This window comes from Dromiciops gliroides, chromosome 5 (assembly GCF_019393635.1).
Source record: "Dromiciops gliroides isolate mDroGli1 chromosome 5, mDroGli1.pri, whole genome shotgun sequence".
NCBI lineage: Eukaryota > Metazoa > Chordata > Mammalia > Microbiotheria > Microbiotheriidae > Dromiciops > Dromiciops gliroides.
The window spans coordinates 208,744,865-208,768,963 of NC_057865.1; the positions used below are offsets into that span (position 1 = coordinate 208,744,865).

Consider the following 24,099-nt stretch of genomic DNA (forward strand, 5'->3'; position numbering starts at 1 on the left):
TTCAGGACGAGGAGATGGACGACCGACGCGATACGTAATTGCTCGCGCGCCGGATGTGACCCTGTAGGAGAAACGGCGGAGCGTGGTCTAGTTTTTACGGTTTCCTGTGAGCCCGGAGGCGGTGAAGGTTCTCTGCTTTTGGAGGCTGCTGCAGTGTTCGTGGGGCGGATTCCCCCAGGTAACATTGGTGGTAGGGAGTCTTTTTCTAGAATGGTTCTGGGATAATCGGTTAGGTATGCAGGGAACATTCCCTTCTTTGCCTAAGCCATGAATACCCCTGGGGAGCTAGGAGTAAGGGAGGTTGGTGTGGGGCCTCCAGCTTTGGTCCAGCCGCAGTGGGGACTTTCCTCTTCCCCTTCAAACCTCACCCCCATCCCCAACAAAACAAAACAAAACAAAACAAAAACGGAAACAACCTAACAACAAACTCGAAGAGAAAAAAGGAGAAACGAAACCAGTTACGTTAGAACTGGACTCCAGAGTTCTCATTTAACAGGGAAGGAGGAAATGGGCATTTGGATAGCGCCTATTATGTGCCATGAGTACTTTTACAACTATCATTTGATCCTCACAACAACCCTGTGAGGTAGGTGCTGGAGGCAAGCAAAGACGTTAAGTGACTTACCTAGAGTAAGCTAGTAAGTGTGATGCCATATTTAATCTTAGATCTTCCTGACCCCAGGCCTATTCACTGAACCACCTAGCTGTCACATTTTACAGAGGGGAAAATTGAGGCCCCAGTAGATCAGATGTCTTTATGTTGCACTATGTTAGCAGTTGATTCTTTTGAGATACGGGTTTTTAGTGATTTGCAATCATGTAGTTTCACTGGGATAAAATTGATGTTAAAATATAATTTTCCTTTAGTGAACAGCTTGAGACTTATTTAAAGCACTGTCTAGTTTCCCAAATAGATAGTAGGTGGTGCAATGGATAGAGCACGGAGTCTGAAGTCGTGAAGACCTGAGTTCAAATGAGGCCTCAGATACTTAAGTAGCTTTGTGACTTAACTTTTTTTGCCTTAGTCACCTCATCAATAAAATGATCTGGAGAAGGAAATGGCAAACCAGTGCAGTATCTTTGCCAAGAAAACCCCGAATGGAGTCACAAAGAGTTGGAAATGACTAAAAAAAAATTACACATATATGTATATACACAAGTCTCATTCTGGTTTTTTGGTTGTTTGTTTTTTTGCGGGGCAATGGGGGTTAAGCGACTTGCCCAGGGTCACACAGCTAGTAAATGTCAAGTGTCTGAGGCCTGATTTGAACTCAGGTACTCCTGAATCCAGGGCCGGTGCTTATCCACTGCGCCACCTAGCCGCCCCCCACAAGTCTCATTCTGAATCTTTCACTTCTCTATTAGGAGGGAGATAGAATGTTTCTCATCATTACTCTTTTTGGAGTGGTGGTTGGTGGTTCCTAAGTCTTTCAAAGTTGACTTTCTTTACTATTTTGTTGTTATATAAATTATTTTCCTGTTTGTTTCACTCTGCAAGGATTTCCAGGTTTCTCAAAAGCTGTCCCATTCATCATTTCTTACATCATTTGCATAATTTCTTACAGCATGACAATATTGAATCACACTTTAATTTGTTCAGCCATCTCCCCGATTTATGAGTACCCCCCCTTTACTGTCTCAAAAAGAAGTATAAAAATGTTTATACTTTCTTACTGAAAGTCTGTTTTGCCTAGTGCTAAGCCATCTCTTACACTACCCTTCTGGTTACCCCTTCTCCTCTTTCCATATTGCATGAATTATTTCTGTACCCAGTTGTGTCTCTGTGTATTCTTCGCTCCCTTGACCAGTTCTGATAAAAGTAAGGTTCAAGTATCAGCTTGCTCTCCTCACCTCTTTTTCCTTGTTTGTATAGAATTATACTTGGGTACCTCAATTATATGAGATTATTTTCCCTAATCTTCCTTTCCCTTCCCCTTCACTGTATTCCTTTTTCCCTTTCTTTACATTCTTTTGGGTCATCAAGACAAAACTAAACCTTTCCCAGGTCTAGTATAATTCGATTCCCTCTATGACCCTTGATGTTAGGATTCAGAGGGGACATTGTATCGTCTCCTTATATTTGAATGTAATAAAAGGTATTTACCTGTTTATATTTAAGTGTTTATGCAAGCTTTGGTCTTTTCATCAGAAATTCTTTTTTTTTGGGTGGGGCAATGAGGGTTAAGTGACTTGCCCAGGGTCACACAGCTAGTAAGTGTCAAGTGTCTGAGACCAGATTTGAACTCGGGTCCTCCTGAATCTAGGGCTGGTGCTTTATCCACTGTGCCATCTAGCTGTCCCTTCAATATAAATTCTTAAGAAATCTTCTGTTTTATCAAAAGTCAAATTTTCTTGCCTGTAGTTTTGCTAGGTCAGTTATTATTGCCTGTAAGCCTGGATCCTTTTGCACCTGGAATTTGGTATTCCAAGCTCTCCACTGCTTCTTATTGGTGGCTGCTAAATTGTGTGATCCTCACTGTGGCTTCTTGGTTCTTGAATTCTTTCTTTCTGACTGCTTGAAGGATTTTTTCTTTTACCTGGAAGTTCTGGCCATTGGTAGTAATGATCCTGGGAGTTTTCATTTTGGGATTTCTTTCAAGAGCTGACAGGTGGATTCTTTACATTTCTACTTTGCTTTCTGATTCTAAGAGATCTAGGCAGTTTTCTTAGATTTCTTGAAATATTGTGTCTAGGCTCTTTTCGATCATGGTATTGAGATAATACAATTATCATTAAAGTTTTTCTCAATTTGTTTTCTATCTCTGTTGTTTTTTTCTGTGAGATATACTTCTATTTTTTCAGACTTTTGACTTTGTTCTAATATTTCTTGATATCTCATGAAAATATTAGCTTCTATTTGGTCCATCCTAATTTTGAGGGAGCTTGTTGTGTGGGCAAGATTTTGTACCTCTCATGTCAGGTTATTAATTCACTTTCTAATTCTTCTATAACTCATTTCTTTTCCAATTTTTTTAAAGTGTGTTCACTCAATTTGTAAAAAACAACCCAAACAAACATTTTAAAATTCTCGTCTCATCTTTTGCCCAAATTCTTTTTGAGTTTGTGCCCAATCTTTGTTTTTCTCTGAAGCATTGCTTGTTGAAGTTTTGGAGTCTGTATTTGTGTCTTGAGCTGGGATTCTTTTTTTGTTTGCTCATTCTTCCAGCTTATGATCTGACTTTAGATATGATGTTACATCTGGGTGTTGTACATTTCATCAGGAAAGATCTGTTGGGCTGGTCTTGTTGCTGCTTTCTTGGAGATACTGAGTTCTCTCAGAGTTGTCTGATCCGGGGCAAGTCTCATTGCTGCCTTTTTGGTCTGAACTCTGCAAGTTCATAACTTGGGTTTGTATTTGAACAAGAGTAGACTAATATTGGGTTTAGCTGTTTTCAATCTGCCCTTGTTATTCCTCTGTAGGCTTCATATTGGGTTAGAAGGTAGAAGTGAGACCCTGTTTTCCTCTGGAGGTCTTAGTCACACTGCTCCTGTGTGCTAATGAACCTATTTCTTACTAGGTGTGTAGACAGGGCCCACCACTGCTCCTTTTGCCAGAACATCACTTGTGAGCACTGGTCTCTTCAGTCTATTCTGGATCTGACCCCTGAAACTGGGTAGTTAGCAATGGAGATGCTAGGTGACACTTGTACTCTTGCCCACTTCCTGTACTAGCATACTTTACCTGTGGCATGATGCTGTCCAGACCTGTTTCCTCAGACCTCTTTCTGACTTCCTATTCTGACCTGGGCTGGAAAAATTATTCACTGTGAGTTTTTCTTGGATTTTTTCATTAGGATTCAGCATTTTCTGCATCTTTTTGTAGGTTTGCAGGGGAGGATTTCTGACTTCCTTAAAAATGTGTGTGTATACATACTACATATACAAACACACACACACATATTTTTCAAAAAGCAAAAATCTGCCTTTTCACTCTGACCTCAGATTTCCCTTCCTAACTTGAGAACTAAAGAAAAACAAACCCTATTACTGGGTATAGTAGATTGAAACAAATGTCTACATTGGCCACGTTGAGAGATGATGTGTGTGTGTGTGTGTGTGTGTGTGTGTGTGTGTGTAATGTGGGGGCCAAATTTAATATATGGAGAGTTAATTGAGTGCATTGCTGAAATATTGGTGTCCTGGAAATAATGAGGGACCTCTAGATTCAAAGCTCCCTCCCCTCCGAACTGCCTTTTTAGATATTTCTCCCAGACCAATAAGAAAGGATCCTAACAGCCTCTTTTCCACAAATGAATCAGGTTTTATTAATGGGAATAAAGTAAACAGCAAAGGTGAAATTAATAAAGTCAAAGACAAGGGAATAGGGGAAAAGAAATACGGATAATCCTCCTACCTCTAACCTAAGTCTATTCAAAAGAGCAGAGTTGGGGGCAGCTAGGTGGCTCAGTGGATAAAGTACCAGCCCTGGATTCAGGAGGACCTGAGTTCAAATCCGACCTCAGACACTTGACACTTACTAGCTGTGTGACCCTGGGCAAGTCACTTAACCCTTACTGCCCTGCAAAACAAAACAAAACAAAAAAACCCAGAAGAGCAAAGTTCGTATGTTAACTCACCACCTGTAGCTCGTAGCTTCAATGAAAAAAACAGCTCACAGCCAGGCCTGAAGGATTCATCTGCTGCTGCTGCTGCTGCTGCTCACACCACATGAGGAAAAAAAGATTCTGGAAGAGGGTGAGCTCCCCTCAGCAAGTGTTTAATCTTCCTTCCCCCAAAAGGGAGGTCCTTCAAAACTGCCTATGGAGAGTGGTTTCTCCTTCTGACATCAGCAGCATACATCACCTCATGGCAGGGCAGGTGCGGCCCCTCCCAATGAGTCAGCCAAATTCCAATAATCTTACCACAATAATATATAAATATATAATATATAAACCATTATACATACATGTATACACACATGCTTATGTATATGTGTGTGTGTGTGTATAAATTGTTTCATTCTGCACTTTATCTCTTATTAGTAGGTAAAAACATGTTTCATCATTAGTCCTTGGGAATAATGGTTGGTCATTGAGCTTGATATGAGCTCCTAATTCCTTCAAAGTTATTTGCCTTTAATAGGCAAAGTTGTTTGCCAATTGATGTCATTGTATAAATTGTTCTCCTGGTTCTATTCCACTCTGTATCAACTAATATAAGTATTCCTGGGTTTCTTCATAATTTTTCTTAGAAGGAAATTGTATTCTATCATATTTATATGTGTTTGGAGTAACTTATTTATCCAGACTCCAATTTTTTGGCACCCCCTAAAATCCCCAATCTTTGCCAGTTTAGAAAGAGCTTTTTTGGGTACTTCCTTAGTACTAATCCCTCCCAATTACCCCTCCCCCTCTCTTCTTTTCTTTCTATTTCCCTGTTGAATGAATGTATTTCTGTATTTGTTTGTATATGAGTACATGTGTACATATACATGTGTGTAATTTTCCTTTTTAAACCAGGTCAGGTGAAACTGAGGTTCAAGTGTCATCTGGTCCCATCACCCCCTTCTTTTTTATAGATGTCTACTTGGGTGTTCTGATTATGTGAAATAATTTTCTGTAACATTCCCCCAACCCTCATGTATTTCTCTTTTCCTTTCCATTCTTTTCTTAAGATCATTAAGACATAAAAGATCCACTCCCAGGTCTAATCTAATTGGACTCCCTTTGTGGCCTCACTTGATGATGATAGGGCCAAGAGGGGACATATGTATCATCTAGGTGTCACAGTAGATAGAGCACTTGGGCCTATAGTTCAGAAGATCCAAGTTCACACCCCAACTCAGAAACTTACTAGCTGTGTGACTCTGGGAAACGTACTTGACCTTTATTTGCCTCAGTTTCCTCAACTGTGAAGTAGGGATAATAATAGAGTTGTTGTGAGGATAAAATTAGATAATATTTGTAAATCATTTAGCACAGTATCTGGCACACAGTAGGTGCTATATAAATGTTTATTTCTTTTCCTTCTCCTTGGTTAGTCTTTATTTAGTCCTTTATCATTGTTCATTCATGTTTCTTTTTGTTTTTGTTTTGTTTTTTAGTGAGGCAATTGGGGTTAAGTGACTTGCCCAGGGTCACACAGCTAGTAAGTGTTAAGTGTCTGAGGCCGGATTTGAACTCAGTCCAGGGCCGGTGCTCTATCCACTGCGCCATCTAGCTGACCCCCATGTTTCTTTTTAAGAGAAACCTTTTTAATGTTTCTCTTTATTCCTGTGTTTTGTATGCTGTTGTGAAGGAACCAGTAGATCAGGAGAGATTGAGATAAGAAATAGGGGCAAATTGCTTGAAAAGTTGGGAAAGGATGGAATTAAGGACCATAGAAAGGTTTGCCATGGCAAGAAGGACCATCTCTTCATCCCAGACTGGAGTGAGAGATCATGGAGGAAGATGTCTAAATGTTGTGAGATGTGGAGGAGGAGAAAGAGAAAGACCTCAGTAAATGGTCTCAAATTTTCCAGTAAAGTTCTTCATTGCATTGGGAGGCTTGAGGAGACGTGAAGTTTCAAAAAGCCACTGAGTGTGATGGAATAGCAAATCAGAGATGAAGAGAATGTTTCCCTTTCCTCATTGAAGAATGTAGAGTTGATATGATATGTGTGTTTTACAATATATATTGGCATAATAGCAAATCCATATACTATTCTTATTCATATATTGGGAATAAGCCAAGACATAGAACTTTTTCTTCATGGTTCACAGCAAGGATTTCAGTGTTGCTGGATCAAAGAGTATGTGGTGGGGAATAAGATAAGAAACTGGGGGCAAGTTGAGGGGAGAAAGAGGAATTAGGTTATGAAGGGCTTTGAACAACAACAGAGGATCTTGTATTTGATCCTAGAGGAGATAACAGCCATTGGAATTTATTAATGGGGTGGGGGAAGGAGATGGTCTAATTTGTGCTTTAGTCACTGGGAACTGAATGGAAGACTGATTGGAGTAGGCAGGCCAGCTTATCAGTAAGTAGGCTATTGTAGTCCAAGTTTGAGGTTATGAGAGCCTGTTTCAGGGAGGTGGCAGTATCAAAGGAGATAAAGGGGTCTATTTAAGAGATATAGCAAAGGTGGAACCGATAGGCTTGTAATGATTAGAATGACACCACCTGCTGGAGACTTACTGTAGAAAAGCTCCGCCATGAGGTGAAGGTCTCTGAGGGCAAGACCATGTGTCTTCCATTCCATGACTACACCTAGAGGACATCTGAGAAAAGACTTTCAAAGACTTTAAATGAACAGTTTGGTTTTGTTGTTTTTCTTTTTCCCTTCTGTTATTATATAACCATTTGTAACATGTACTCTCTACAGAGGCCCTCCCTTTGCAAGACCAGTGTCAAAGCGTCGGTTCGTGAGGGACTGCCCCTCTGGACGAAACTTTCCTCTCTCCCTTTTCTATATTGTTATTAACATATTGTTAATTAGCACAGGTTATTATATTCTGTTATTTTTGACTGTTTCATCAAGGAAACACCCCGTTTCTTGAAGAAAGAAATGGGGGACTGTAATATTGGAATGACGCCACCTGCTGGAGACTTACTGTAGAAAAGCTCCACCATGAGGTGAAGGTCTCTGAGGGCAAGACCATGCGTCTTTGGCGTCAGGAAGTGACATTTGCTTATGGGAGGAAGAAGGGGGAGCCTGGCGCTCTGAGTCTTTCTCTCTTTCCTGTGGACTCTGGCAGAGAGGGGAGCTAGGAATGCTCTCTCCCTTTAATAATTAGATGAATGTAGGCCTTTCTCTCTCTCTTTACCAAATTCTTATTCTCCTTAATAAATGCTTAAAAGTCTAACTCTTGCTAAAGCTTATAATTTATTGGTGATCACTCATTAGATATTTTAGACAGTATAGCTTGAATTTTAGTCCTCACAGGCTGGATATGGAGATAAGAGAGTAGTTGAGAATGACACCTAGATTGGTAGCCTGAAGGACTGGGAGTATGGTGATATACTCAATAGTGATAGGGAAGTTAGGAGGAGAGGAGGATTTAGGGGGAAAGATAATGAGTTCCATTTTGGACATTTTGAGTTTCAGATACCTCCTGGACATTGATCAAGTTGTCTAAAAGGCAGTTGGAGATGCAAAATTGGAGGTGAGCAAGGATGTTAGGGCAGGATAGGTAAGTATGAGAATCATCAGAATAGATATGGTATTAAATCCATGGGAACTAATGAAATCAACAAGTGAAGTAGTCTAGAGGGAGAAAAGATAAAGGCCCAGGACATACCTTTTTGGGACACCTATACCTAGAGAGTGGGATCTGGATGATGATTCAGCAAAGGAGACAGTGGACATAAAAGGAGAACCAAGAGTGAGTGATTTCTCCAAACCTAGTATCAAGGAGGAGAGTGTGATCAATAATGTCTAATGTCTAGTGCTACAGAGAAGTTGAAGAGAATGAGGACTGAGAAAAGGCCATTGGATTTGGCAACTCATTGCTAATTTTGGAGAGAACATTTTCATTGGAATGATGAAATTGAAAGCTGGATTGTATGGATTTAGGAGGAGTGAGAGGAGAGAAAGTAGAGACAACTATTGTAGATGTTTTTTTTTTCAAGGGGTTTGGGAGCAAAGGTCAGAAGTCTAGATACAGGATGATAATGGGAATGGAAGGATCAAGCAAGTGTAATGATTGGAATGATGCCACCTGCTAGAGACTTACTGTAGCAAAGCAACGCCATGAGGAGAATGCCTCTGAGGGCAAGGCCATGCAGCTTTCCCTTGGCGTCAGGAAGTGATGTTTGCTCATGGGTACTGTCTATCAAGGCTACCAGCCAATCAACTTCAGAAGCCTCCCATTTCTGGGAGGAAATACACGAAGTAGGAAGCGGACTCTGGGGGAGGAGTGCTCTCTCTTTGAGTTCCTGACTTCACCGTGGTGGAGGAGAGACTCCAGAGGACTTCACAGGGGAATTGAGGAAAGATAGGATGGCCAGGCTGTAGGAATTTTGTTCTCAATCTTTCTCTTTCTATCTTTCAATAAACCCTTAAAAACCTAAACTCGTTTTATCAGTGATTTTAGTCAGTTTCCCCAAAAACTGGGGGAACAGATTAGAACCCACATTTAGTATTTTATATTACACACAAGTTTTTTGAGGATAGAGGAACCATGGAAATGTTTGTAGGTAGCAGAGAAAGAACCATTAGACAGGGAGATATTGAAGATAAGTTTTTAGAAATGGGATGATAGGAAATTTGTTGGAGGAGATAGGTTAGAATGTGATTGGAGGGGTGAGTCTCAGGAATAAATACAACTTGATGTGAGAGAGGGGTAAAGGAGGAGCTATTGGCAGAAGGCATTTGAGTGATGTGAAAAGAGAAAAAAGGAGCTGGTGGTGAATGGCTTCAGTTTTTTCTGTAAAGTGAAGCAAGGTTCTCAGCTGATAGGGTGGGGGGGGGGAAGGAAGGATAAAAAGGTTTGGAAGAGCTGCTGTGGAAAGAGGGTAGTGAGTTGAGAAGGATTGACTTATAGCAATGTAATATAACTGTGTAGTGGGCCCAGTCAGAATGGTTGTGTGACTTTCTCTACCTTCATTCAGCAGCACCTGTTTAGTGTGTGATCCATGACTGAGAATTGGCAGGGCAAAATCAGAGATAAGATAAACAGGCCAAGGGATTCAAGGGAAGAGGACAGTGTAGAGTTGAATGGTTAACCAGGAAGTTAAGATGGGGAAAGGGTGAGTAGCTAATGCAGTGGAAATGGCCTAGAAGAGATCTGAAGGATCACAGGATTGGTGGTCCCAGTTTGGACAAAGAGTAGGTTTTGAAAGGCAGGAGAGGCAAAAAGACAATAAATTAGAGTCAAATAAAGAGATTTTGGAATTCTTGAACATGGGGGTTGTGTGTTTTGGGGCGATCACAAAATCAAGTCTGATCATTTTTGTACATGGTAGAGGTAGGTCATGAGAAGTAAGTTGAGGAACTGAGTGAGTACATAGGATATTTGAGGGAGAGGCACCTCATTATGCCCCTGCAACTGCTCTTTCCAGAATTACCAATGCTCTCTTAGTTGCCAATCTGATGAGCTTCACCCAATCCTCATTATTTTTTTTGGGGGGAGGGAGGCGGGCAACGAGGGTTAAGTGACTTGCCCCAGGGTCACACAGCTAGTAAGTGTCCAAGTGTCTGATGCCAGATTTGAACTCAGGTCCTCCTGAATCCAGGGCTGGTGCTCTATCCACTGTGCCACCAAGTTGCCTCTAATCCTCATTATTCTTGACTTCTACAGCCTTTTACATGGCTGATTACACCCCCCCCCCCCAATCCCTTTGGTGTTCTCTGCTTTCTAGTTTTTGGTTCATTCTTTCTGGTTCTCCTCCTGCTTATGTGACTGCTCCTCCTCAGTATCATTTGCTGGGTCATCATCTAGGTTATCCCCCGAACCATAGGTCTTCCACAGGGTTCTTTCCACTGAGCTCTTTTCTCCTGCTATATGCTCTCTTCAAATACCCTTACCACTTCAACATACAGCAATATATCTTGAAGTCCCATAGTATGAGGGCCTGAGTTGGAGAAAGGGAAATATTGTGATCCACCTACCCAAGTTGTTGAAAAGTAATTAATTGAGGGGCAGCTAGGTGGCGCAGTGGATAGAGTACTGGCCCTGGATTCAGGAGGACCTGAGTTCAAATCCGGCCTCAGACACTTAACACTTACTAGCTGTGTGACCCTGGGCAAGTCACTTAACCCCAATTGCCTCACTAAAAAAAAAAAGAAAGAAAAGTAATTGAGGTTTGTAGATCATTTCTAACGAGCTGCTAGAAAATTTTCACTGTAAGATATATGACAGTCTAGTATCTTTTGTAGCTGCGAATGCAAGGAAAATTACTTTAAAAAGTTACTTCTTCATTTCCCCCAATTTTATTTGACTCTCAGCTTCATATTTGGTTTCCTTACCTTTATTCCCATCTCCCACTAAGAAGGAAAGAAAATAGATCCCAATACAAATATGTATAGTCATACAAAACAAATTTCTACATTACCAATGTTCCTTTCCTCCAAAAAAAGGGGGGGGCAAGAAAATGTGCTTCAGTGTGCCCTCTAAATCTTTCAGTTCTCTTTCTGGACATAGATAGCATGTTTCATGAGTCCTTTGGAAATGTGTTGGTTCATTGTGTTGATCAGTTACTAATTTCAGGGTTGATTATCCTTACAGTAGTGCTGTTACTGTATAAATTATTCTCTTGGTTCTGCTTACTTCACTTGACATCAGTTTGTACTAGTTTTCCTGGGTTTTCTGAAACTATTCCCTTTATTATTTCTTATAGTACAGTAGTATTCTAGTGAATTCATAGACCATAACTTGTTTAGCCATTCCCTAAGTGGTGGGAATCCCTTCAATTTCTAATTCTAGAAAAAGAGGTACAAGAAATATTTTTGTACATATGGGTAATTTCCTTCTTTCTTTGATCTCTTTGTTGTATAGACTTAGTACTAATATTGCTGAATGAAAGCATATGTACAGTTTAGTGACTTTTGTGTTTTGTCTTCTCCCCCCCCCCCCATTAGATCTAATAGATTCCTTGAGGACAGACTGGTTTTCTTTTTTTAGTATTTTTATCCCCAGTGCTTACTACATTGCCTTGCATGTAGTAGGTGCAACTATTGAAAGGAAATTTATGTTTTTAAAGTCATGGAATTATATAGTTTGTCTAAGGATGATTCTGTATTCAAAATATAAAGGTGAAGGAGGTGCAAAGTTAATTGGTTAATTTTGTAATATTGCTAAGGAATTATTTTTTGTTTTAAATATGTTTAATGATAATAAATATTAGGCATGATTTATTTGAAACTGAATATATTAAGATACCATTTACCTTTGACTAAAAAGGAGAATCATTTAGTTGAAAATATTTAATATATTGTTAATTTTTATATCCTTTTATTCATTTCATTAATTTATGTCTCATTCATTTTCATTATAAATGGCTGCCTAGGGCCAGAATTCTTCCTTATGTTTATAATACTGTGGAGTTTACAGCAATGTGGATTATATATATTTCTGGCTTTTATTTTACATTAACTATTTAATTCTTTGTATAGAAATAACTGTTTAAATCTGTACTTTTTCTTTCTTCTATAGGAGTTTGTTGATTCCTGAAAAGATACAAGTAAGTGCTCTTACTTATTCGGGGTTGGGGTGGGGTGGTGAAAAATTACCCAAATTCATTTTTAGCATTAGTATTTTTAGTCATATCAAATTAATTAATATTTTATCCAAGGTTATCAGATTATTTTAAACATTATTGATGTTTACTTTTTTAAATTGGAGGATGCATGATGGAAAATACTCTCACATCCAGAAAAAAGAACTGTGGAATCTGAATGCAGATTGAACCATACTATTTCTATTTCAGTTTTGTTTTTGTTTTGTTTTTTGTTTTTTGAGGTTTTTCTTATACTTTTTCACAGCATGACTAATGCAGAGATGTTTAATGTAATTGTAAATATATAATATATCAAATTACTTTCTGTCTTGGGGAGAGGGGAAGGAAAGGAGAGAGGAAGAAAAATTTGGAATTCAAAATTTTATAAAAACAAATGTTGAAAACTATATATGTAACTGGGAAAAAATACTATTAAGATTGGGGGGAAAAAATTAATCCCCCCTACACATGCAACCAAAAGTTAGAGTGTAAACATTTTCATAATCTTCCACTTTTTTTTTACTCAACAGTGCACTTTCTTAATATTTATTTATTTAGATTTTCCCCACCTTACATGTAAAAATAAGTTGTATCATCGATTTTTAAAACTTTGTGTTCCAAATTCTCTTCCTTTCTCCCTTAAGAACTTAAGCAGTAAAAAAAGGGGGGGGGGAGCAGCTGGGTGGTGCCGTGGATAGAGCACCAGCCCTGGAGTCAGGAGGACCTGAGTTCAATTTGGCCTTAGACACTTAACACTTGCTAGCTGTGTGACCCTAGGCAAGTCACTTAACTTCAATTGCCTTGCCAAAAAAAAAAGAACTTAAGCAGTTCAGTATAAGTTATACATGTACAGTCATGCAAAACATAGCAGACAAAAAAACTTTAGAAAAAGGAACTAACAATAACAAAATATACTTCCATCTGTATTCAGATACCATCAGTTCTTCTTCTTTTTTTTTTTTTTTTTGCAGGGCAATGAAGGTTAAGTGACTTGCCAGGGTCACACAGCTAGTACGTGTCAAGCATCTGAGGCCAGATTTCTTTTTCCTGTTTACCTTTTTATGCTTCTCCAGGGTCTTGTATTTGAAAGTCAGATTTTCTATTCAGTTCAGGTCTTTTCATCACAAATGGCTGAAAGTCCTCTTTTTCATTAAAGTCCCATTTTTTCCTCTGAAAGATTATAACAGTTTTGTTGGGTACATGATTCTTGGCTATAGGCCCAGTTCCTTTGCCCTCTGGAATATCATATTCCATGCCCTCCGGTCCTTTAGTGTAGAAGCTGCTAGATCTTGCTTTATCCTTATTGGAACTCCACAATATTTGAATTCCTTTTTTCTAGCAGCTTGCAATATTTTATCCTTGACCTGGGAGTTCTGGAATTTGGCATTTTTTGGGAAAATTTTGGAATTTGAATATTCCTGGAAATTTTCCTTTTGGGATCTCTTTCAGGAGGTGATCAGTGGATTCTTTCGATTTCTATTTTAGCTTCTGCTTCTAGAATATCAGGGCAATTTTCCCTCATAATCTCTTGCAGGATGGTGTCTAAGCTCTTGTTTTGGTCGTGGTTTTCAGGTAGTCCAATGATTTGCAAATTATCTCTCCCGGATTTATTTTCTAGGCCAGCTGTTTTTCCAAGGAGATTTTTCACATTGCTCTCTGTTTTTTCATTCAGTTGGATTTGCTTTACTGTGCCTTGGTGTCTCATAAGGTCACTAGCTTCCATTTGTTTGATCCTAATTCTTAGGCAATTATTTTCATCAGACAGTTTTTTAATCTCCTTTTCCATTTGGTTTTTCAAGCTGTTGACTTTTTTCCCATGACTCTGCTGCATTGCTCTCATTTCTCTTTACATTCTTTCCTCCCTCTCTCTACATCTTCCTTCTATCTCTCCTAGTTTTTCTTCAAAGTCCCTTTTGAGAGCTTCCATGGATTGATACCAGTTCATATTTTTCTTGGAAGCTTTGGCTCTAGGGGCCCTGTGGTTGATTTATTCATCTGATGGTGCCCCTTGATCTTCCTTGTTGCTGAAGAAGCTTTCTATAGTTCTGAACTTTCTTTGCTTGCTCATTTTTTACTTGACTTTAAACTCTCCCCTGGGGAGGCCCTGTTTTTTGGTTCCATTGCTGTTCCCAGCTTCAGAGGGTCCCAGGTGTTTTTGTTTGAGGGAGGAGAGGTTTTACTCTTGCCTGGCCTGTTCTCTGATCTAGAGATAACCTCAAACCTACTTAATAAACAACCAACCAGTAAAGCTTTCTGTGGTGTGGTTCTTAGCTTCAACGAGCCTGCAGCCCTCCCCCACCTGGGCTTCCCACTGCTCAGGATTTCTTCCTGGTTTCCTGCTGGGATGGGACAGCCGAATTGCTCCCTATGTCCCGCTGGTACCCCTGCAGTTCCCCCCCAGCCAGCTGTCCAGCCCTCTCAACCGACTGCACGCTTAGTTCTAGAAGACTCTGGTGCTGTAGCTGATTCAGAGGCTCTGGGGTAAATTCCTCCGGCGGTGTGGATGGGGTCTCTGTTGGTGTGATGACAGGGCTAGACTTTACTCACAGCCCCCTGTAGTCTATCTATAGATGGAGAATAATCTCAGCCCCTATTTTTGTGTGTTTTTCTGCTCCAGGGGTTCTTTTATTGATGTTTTTGGGGTGATTGTATCAGGAACTCTGTGCATTTAATGTCTTTCCTCTGCCATCTTGGCGCCGCCCTCAAAAGGTTACATTTTCTTTAAAATTTTTGGATGGAGAAGGGAAACTATTTGACTAATCTTTGTTTTACAGAAACGTACTTTTTTATCAGAGGCACACTCTTTTACCTTGCATTTTCTAGAAGATTGCTTTAGTAGGAAGTTAATCATTTTTGTTTTTTGCTTTTTTTTCCTTAGTCTTGCAATTTATTCCAACAAATATTTATTATTTTAGACCAGATATGTACTGGCCATTCTATATACCTTATGCCCTTAAAACAGTATTTCTTGGAAAACAAAAATATGCATACTTATATAGATATATATTAATAAATAACACTCAATATAGACTTCACTTAAGTTTTATTTATTCAGTTACATTTTTGGAGGGGTGTGAGGAGGATAGCCTCTGTTCCAACCAATACAGTGTAAACATATGCCCTGTGTAAGTCTCTGTACTGGCTAGGGGATTGGGGAGTGATAAGGGGACAAATGGATGATTAACAAATGATTTGTGCCCTAAAGGGAAAGAAGGCAAATATACAGATAATTTTAAATAAAATTCAATGTGATTATGCATTGGTTTGTGGAGAACTTGTTGACTATATCTGTTTGAGAGCATCAAGGAAAGTTTTATGGAAAGTGGTAGCAGTGTATCTGGACCTTGAAAGATGGGGAGGAAAGACCTATTTGTACAATAATATTTATATCAGTTCTTTTTATGGTGGCTAAGAATTGGAAATCAAAGGAATGCACATCAATTGGGGAATTGGGGAAAAAACAACTATGTGACCGAAATGGAATATTATTGTGCTATATGAAATGACAAGCAGGATGATTTCAGAAAGGTTTGGAAAGACTTGTATAAACTGTATAGTGAAGTGAGCAGAATCAAGAGAACATTGTGAACAGAGACAGCAATATTGTTTGATGAAGAACTATGACTTAACTATTCTCAGCAATACAATGATCCAAGACAATCCCAAAGGCCTAATGATGAAACATACTATCCACGTCCAAAGAAAGATTGATTGAACACAGACTGAAGCATGCTACTTTTCACTTTCTTTAACTTTTTGCTTTTATTTAAGTTTTCTTGTAGTAAATGACTAATGTGGTAATGTTTTATATAAGTGCACATTTATAACCCATATCTGATTGCTTACCGCTTCAGGAAAGGGGGAGGAAAGGGAAGGGAAGGAAGGAGGGATAAAATTTGGAACTCAAAATTACAATTTTTTTTTTCAAAAGAAAGAACGTTGGGGAGGACATCCACTAGATAGGTAGTTGGGGCACATTTCATGCGTAAACACATTTACAAAGGTGGGATAGGGTTACACAGGAGTATGGTTGAATAAGACCAATTTGGCCAAGTCATCAAGTGTGTCAAGGGGTTATAGTATAAAAATTGAAAAGTTAGGTTGGAGTTATGCCATAGAGGGCTTTGATGTCTATGCTAAGGAGTTTTTTTTTTTTAAGTAGTTGAGTAAACTACTAATAAGTATGCAACCTGTGATTTAGTGGGTTTCTTTTCTTTCTTTTTTTTTTATTCCTTAGTGGCATATAGAAGAGATGATATGTGGTCTGAAGGGCGCTATGAGTATGACAGACTTCCAAGAGAACGCTTACCTCCTCGAAGTCATCCTGAGGTTAGTTGCTCTTATAAATAGAACAATACAAAATAACTTTTGGAATTTTTAACAGACTATCATTACAATTATTACTTTACCTTTCAAAGGAAACATATTATTAAAATTCCATCAGATTAAAGAAAAACCCTCTCTTAAAATACTTTTAATTATTTGCTTACTTTTCTGTTGGAAATAAAGCAATCAAACATGAAACACATGCCTTTCATGTACTGTAAATGTGAGCAGTAATGATAGTATTAATGACTCATGTTTGTATACTCCTTCAAAGTTTCCGAAGTGTTTTCATCACCATTGTGCTGTGAGGCTGTGACTGTGTAAGTAGTACTGTTTCCATCTGACAGAATAGAAAACTAACATTTTGAGAGTTTGTGTCTTGCCCAGTATGACAAATGAAATTTTCTGAGACAGTGTCTGGGTAATTAATAATCAATTTCTTAATTATGACTAGGAAATATTTAATAAAATGAAATCAGTGGCATTCTCAGAAATTAAAGATGGACCTTGGGGAACATTGAATGCATAAAAATCTTTTGGAAAGGGTGTGTACCTGAGGGTGTAAATCAGCTCTGACTGGTTAATAATTAGGGGGTAGACAAGAAGGTAGACTGAAGGGATTCAGCTCCTCCTGCTGAGGACATGATGAGGCTCAGCTGCCTCCAGCTATATGGAAAAAGGCATCCCATGTTTACCCAGTCAGTGAACAGTAAACAGTGGTGGGGTAAGAACTCAGCCTAGATAAGATTCTCTTTGTAAGGTCTTCTAGTTGGAGTCCCACTAAAGATTGAAAGCATGTAACGTGAGGATTTGGGGAATCACATCCCTCATCAGTCAGTCAAAGACTTATTAACCTACATGGGACTGGTTTCTGAATGAGGAAATAAGGGAAAAGCTTAATCCTAATTTATTAATTGGTTATTAATATAAGAGAGAAATAATCATTTGTCTCACCCAAAGTGTAAAGCTAGTGACAAGGATATGAGAGTGGCATATCAGATGAGTGCTGTGGATACAGTTTATGTAGAATTTAACAAAATATTTTTCAAATGTGAATCATTTGGACAAGAATGAACAGGTGATACCATTATCCATATGAAATAGATGGAATATCTATCAGATTTCTACCTCTTTTTTTTTGGTGAGGCAATTGGGGTGAAGTGACTTGCCCAGGGTCACACAGCTAGTAAATGTCAAGTGTCTGAGGCTGGATTTGAACTCAGGTCCTCCTGAATCCAGGGCCAGTGCTCTATCCACTGCACCACTTAGCTGCCCCCATATCTATCAGATTTCAAGATGTCACAAAGCTGTGATTGGTAGCTAACATCTTTCAGGATTTTACTCTGGAAATTAATATTTAATATTAAAAAATATCCTTGTGTGCCAGAAATCAACCTTACACATATAAAATTGGATAAGTGTTGTTCCACAGTGTTTTGCCTGAAAAAGTTGTCAGATTTTCAGTGTACTAAAGATTGTGAATATGATCTGAATGAGAGTAGTGTGGCAACCAAAAAATAAACTTACATCTTAGGTTACCTTAAGAGAGGAGTACCAGTGTCCAGGGCTGGGGAGGTGATAGTCTCATGGATCTCTGTCTTGGTCAGACCACAGCTGGAAGATTGCAATCATTTCTAAACTCTACATTTCAGGAAGGCATTGATAAATTGAAGAGTGTCCATTCTATCTGTCTTCAAGTAATTGAAGTGCTGGCTGTTATTTGAAGAAAATTAGACTTTATAGTACTAGAATTGATTGTTCTTCTAACATCTGATAGAATTTGCTTGCACTTCATTTTTTCCTGATGATTTTTCCTTTGTAACTCATTTTTGCATTGTTCAATATATTTTTCTGAGATTAGGATATTTAAGTCCTCGTTCTGGTGTTAATTTGAACATTTTTATTTTCGTAAATATTTGTGTATTTCATTTAGATTGTAAGTTTTATTGGCATAGTGAAAGTTTCTAATATTTGTTATTGCAATGGTTGTGTATTCATGTTTCATTTTAGATATAGTTAATTTGATTTCCTTTTTAAAAATTACATATCTTAGTGATTTGGTGGGGTTAGTTCTTATATTTTTTCTTCTTCTTTTTTTTTTTTTTGGTGAGGCAGTTGGGGTTAAGTGACTTGCCTAAGGTCACACAGCTAAGTGTTAAGTGTCTGAGGCCGGATTTGAACTCAGGTCCTTCTGACTCCAGGGCCGGTGCTCTATCCACTGCACTACCTAGCTGCCCCAGTTCTTATATTTCAAGTAAACTAGCTTTAATTTATCAACTTTTAAAAATGTTTTGTTTTCTCTTTTCTTTTTGTTTTTTTGCAGGGATATGAGGGTTAATTGACTTGCCCAGGGTCACACAGCTAGTTAAGTGTCAAGTGTCTGAAGCTGGATTTGAACTCAGGTCCTCCTGAATCCAAGGCCAGTGCTTTATCCACTGTGCCACCTAGCTGCCCCCACAATGAGATTTCTTAAAAACATGTCTAAGGGAATTCAGAATGTTAGTTGTTACACATGAAACATATAATAAAACAAAAATTGAAACATTCTCTAAAACTTAATATTACTATGCCCCCCCCTTGTGGGGCACCACAAAAAGAGCAGCTATAAATATTTTTGTACATGTGTTTCCTTTTCCCTTTTTTATGATCTCTCTGGGAAAAAGGCTCAAAAGTGGTATTGCTTTATAACATCTTTTTTTTTTTTAAATAAACCTTTATATTTAAAGTTTTGAGTTCCAAATACTATCCCTCCTTCTCTGCCTCCCCCCAAAGTCGATAAGCAATCAGATTAGGTTATATATGTGCAATTATGTAAAACATTACCATATTAGTCATTTTGTATAAAACAATTCAGATAAAGAGAAAAAAATGAAAGAAAGTGAAAAATAGCGTGTTTCAGTCTCTGTTCAATCAATATTAGTTCTTTCTTTGGAGGTGGATAGTATGTTTCATCAGTAGTCCTTTCGGATTGTCTTTGGATAATTGTATTGCTGAGAATAGTTAGGTCATTCGCAGTTCTTCATCAAACAGTGTTGCTGTCTCTGCACAATGTTCTGGTTCTGCTCACTTCACTATACATCAGTTCATATAAGTCCTTCAGCCTTTCTGAAATATCCTGCTTGTTATTCTTATAGCACAATACTATTTTATTACAGTCACATACTTGTTTAGCCATTCTCCAGTTGATGGGCATTCCTTTGATTTCCAATCTTAGCCACCAAAAAAAAAAGAGCTGCTATAAAAATTTCTGTACAAATAGATCTTTTTCTCTTTTGAGGGATGTCTTTGGAATATAAATCTAGTAGTAGTACTGCTGGATCAAAGGGTGTGCACAGTTTTCTAGCATCTAATTACAAATTACTCTCCAGAATGGTTGGATCTCTTCACAACTCTACCAAAAGTGGATTAATGTCCCAGTTTTCCAACATCCAACATTTTCCTTTTTTGTTATATTTTCCACTCTGATAGGTCTGAGGTGGTACCTCAGGGTTGTTTTAATTTGCATTTCTCTGATCAATAGTGATCTAGAGCTTTTTTTTTTTTTTTTTTTTTTTTTTTTTTTTTTAGTGAGGCAACTGGGGTTAAGTGACTTGCCCAGGGTCACACAGCTAATAAGTGTTAAGTGTCTGAGGCCGGATTTGAACTCAGGTCCTCCTGACTCCAGGGCCGGTGCTCTATCCACTGCACCAGAGCATTTTTTCATGTGACTATAGATAGCTTTGAATTCTTTGTCTGAAAACTGCCTGTTGATATCCTTTGGCCATTTATCAATTGCGGAATGACCTACATTTTTATAAATTTGACTCAGTTCTCTATATAATTGAGAAATGGGACCTTTATCAGAGATAGTTGTTTCAAAAATTCTTTTCCAGTTTTCTGCTTTCATTATAATTTTGGTTGCATTGGTTTTGTTTGTATAAAAGCTATTAAATTTTATATAATCAATGTAATGCTCTCTCTATTTCTTTGGTTGTAAATTCTTTCTGTCCATAAATCTCACAGATAAACTATTCCATGCCCTCTCTCTCTCTCTCTCTCTCTCTCTCTCTCTCTCTCTCTCTCTCTCTCTCACTCTCTCTTTTTTTTTTTTGTGAGGCAATTGGGGTTAAGTGACTTGCCTAGGGTCACACAGCTAGTACATGTCAAGTGTCTGAGGCCAGATTTGAACTCAGGTCTTTTTGACCTTGACTCCAGGGCTGGTGCTCTATCTGCTGTGCCACCTAGCTGCCCCCCATTCCATGCTCTCTAAATCTGCTTATGGTGTCACCCTTTATGTGTAAATAATGTACCCATATTGACCTTATTTCAGTATGTGGTGTGAGATGTTGGTCTATACCTAGTTTCTGCCATAATGTTTTCTAATTTTCCCAGCAGTTTTTGTAAAATAATAAGTTTTTGTTCCAAAAGCTTAGAACTTTGGGCTTATCATATACTAGATTACTATAGTCATTTACTGTAGTGTAATTTGTACCTATTTTATTCAACTGATCCACCTCTCTATTTTTTAGTACCAGATTTTTCCAATGATTACTGCTCTATAATACAGTTTGAGATGTGGTACAGCTAAACTATCTTCTTTCACATTTTTAAATTGATTCCCTTGACATCCTTGAGCTTTTGTTCTAGATGAATTTTGTTATTTTTTTCTAGCTCTACAAAGTATTTTTTTATAGTTTGGCATGGTAGTAAATGAATAGATTAAGTTAGGTAGGATTGTTATTTTTATTATATTGGCTCTGTCTACCCAGACCCATCCATTAATTTTTAATTTTTGTTTCTAAGTCCATTTTTTCAGTATGATTGTGTGTGTGTGTGTGTATGTGTGTGTATATATATACACACATATATATATATTTCAGTATGTTGTATTATGTATTGTTTTATTGTCCATCAAAGATGTGTTTAGTATTTTTGCTTTGTGGCATTTGTTTGTAAAATTTCCTAATTAGTGGTCAATTTTTGTAAAGGTATCATAAATAGCTGAGAAAGATGTCTGTTTTTTTAAGAACTTTTTTAAAGTAATAAACATTATTTATAGCTTGAGGTTCCAATTTTTATCCCTCTCTCCTTCCCCTTCCTCCTCCCTGAGGCAGTAAGCAATCAGATACAGGTTTTACATGTAAAATTATGTAAAAAAATGAAAGTGAAAAACAGCATGCTTCAGTCTGTGTTCCATCAATATCAGTTCTTTCTTTGAAGGTGGATAGGATGTTTCATCAATAGTCCTTTGGGATTGAATATGACTGTTTTTTCTGTTCACATTCAAAAATTCCTAAATCATGGATGGGTCTGGGTCTATTATATATAATGTGTAATTTAAAATTCTAAATAGGGGTTCTAATCTGTCCCCCCAGTTTTGGGGGGAAACTGACTAAAATCACTGATAAACGAGTTTAGGTTTTTTGAGGGTTTATTGAAAGATAGTAAAAGAAAGAGAAAGATTGAGAACAGATTTCTTATAGTCTGAAATCCTCACCTTCCTAAATTCCCCTGTGAAGTTCTCTGCCACTACACTGATGTCTTGCAGCCAAAGAGCCAGGAGCCATCCCCAGTGTCAGCTTCCTGTTTCATCTTCCCCTCCCAGAAATGGGAGGTTTTTCAAGCTGATTGGTTAGTGTCATTCAAATTCATTAAGTACCAGCCAGATGTGCTTAACTAGAAGTCAGCCAGTAATCCATTCAGCAGTCAGTTGCCTTATCCAATTCAATCAGTTTAAATCAGTCTCCAGGTGGGCTTCTGAGTATCTGCTAAATCTCATCTATCACATTCGTTATCTTGACACACTAACTTTCTGAAATTCTTTCTTGTATCTTTTTTGTTTTCATTTGTTGAAGTTAAAGAGAGTTAAATTGAAGTCCTCCACTAGTTTTACTAGCTGGGGTATAGGGTGCTTAGGAAAGACTAGTTCCTTTGGTGTGAGAGATGCCAAGACTTTTTCAGGGCTGCTTTCTGCCTTGGTTTCCACTTGATTCTCCTAATTCTCACCTGTGGCTCCGAGAAGCTGTAGCATAAGCAGGGGGCACCCTCTGATAAACTGTTTTGATAAATGGACTAAACCAGGTTGAGGGTACATGAGGGGTTTCAGACTCTTCAGTGACTTAGGGGGACATCTACCCCAAGCATGTGAGGACTTCCCCTGGCTGAAGGGGCAAATGAGAACAATTTGTTCGAAGAGTCATGAAGGCAGCTGTTGCAGGTGCTGTGGAGCACTTAGAGTTTGACTTCTGGGTTGGGGGCCTCACAGGTGGCCTCTTGTGCTGTAGGCTTACTGAGCTATGATAGCAGGGCCTTGGTTGCTGATCTGTTGTGGCTAAGAGCCTCAGGCTGGCTTAAAGGTTGTACTGGACTGCTTGTACTGGACTGGGCTCCCCTTTTACTCAAGTGAGACAGGTCTTTCCTGTATTCATTCTTTTTTAAAAAATATTTTTATTATTTTCCTGTTACATATAAGGATAGTTTTCAACATTTGTTTTCACAGGATTTTTAGTTCCAAATTTTTTTCTCACAACCTCCCTTTCCTCCCTCCTCCCCAAGATGGATAGCAGTCATATATATATAGGTTGTATATATTCTTGTATTCATTTTAAATTAACTTGGGCTAGAAAAATATTACACTTTGTCTTTTTGTGGGTTTTTTCACTCCAGAATTCATTTAGAGGCTTGATTTAATGTTGTTTTGAGGAAAACTTAACAGGCAACTTCCTGGCTTTTATCAGCCATCTTGATTCTGCTTCCATTTCTGTCTAGCTTCTTCAAAGGTCCTTCCCAGGAAAGACCAGGCTATTTTTTTCTTAAAAGACATCAAAAAACTCTGTCCTACTAAGGCACACTTAATCTGTTCATGTAACTTTCTGGCTGCCTAAGTTTAAAAAAAGGGGGCGGGGCTAGGGACACAAAGATGTCTCTCAGTCTTAGGATAGGTATACCAACAAAGATAAAATAGAGGTAGGGAATCTGTGGTCAGCTGACTCAAGGCTCTATCTTTGCAAAATACCCTTTGCCTCTGTGGATTATCCTTCTCTGAATATATTTCCTCCTTATCAATAAATGTTTCACTCTTGTCTCAGTCTTGAACCTGAAATACTGAACTGGTCTGACCAAATTTAGCTTACGTAGTTAAAAAAAAAAGAAATTTCCTTAACTGTTGCACCCAGAACAATAACAGGGCAGTAGTGATATGGGTATCAAGGGCACGAGTCTGTAACTGATGAGGAGCAAAGTAAGCAAACTCAAATGAATAATATACAATGTAAATGAAAAGATAACTAAAAAGCAACCAATAACTACTTCCAGAAGAAAAACAAAGAGCTCCTTCTATTCTGTAGAAGTGGAAATCTTGCTATATGCAGAAATTTGGAAGGTCTGGACCTGACCAAACAGGTATGGAAGAAATCCTTGTTTGGAAAGGGTCAAAAAATCAGCAACTGCCGGTATTTATCTGCTTTTATTATCTCTATAACATCTCTGAGATCTCTCTGTTCATGCACTGAAGGTATCTTTAATTAAAACCTTATAAGAAAATAATGTAGGCTTTTGTAGATGACTTTTTTATGTCAGGCCTTGATATCACACTATTGAGAAGTTTAGAGTAAAACTTCTTAAACTGTGGGTTATGACCCCACATAGGGTCACATA

General features: G+C 38.3%; 1 protein-coding gene across 6 annotated transcripts in view; it reads left to right on the forward strand.

The window, feature by feature from the left end:
* The first annotated feature begins 46 nt into the window (after positions 1 to 46).
* Positions 47 to 24,099, forward strand: part of PPHLN1 (periphilin 1) — a 185,560-nt gene continuing 161,507 nt past the window's right edge. For 4 of the 6 annotated variants that reach the window (XM_043968057.1, XM_043968059.1, XM_043968060.1 and 1 more), the window contains exons 1-3: positions 47 to 178; positions 12,075 to 12,102; positions 16,376 to 16,467. In XM_043968057.1, coding sequence (XP_043823992.1) covers position 12,102; positions 16,376 to 16,467 — 93 coding nt within the window. In that variant the 5' untranslated portion in view covers positions 47 to 178; positions 12,075 to 12,101. Of the gene's footprint in view, positions 179 to 12,074; positions 12,103 to 13,109; positions 13,150 to 16,375; positions 16,468 to 24,099 lie in introns of all 6 variants that reach the window. The other 2 variants (XM_043968058.1, XM_043968061.1) reach the window with 1 other exon arrangement.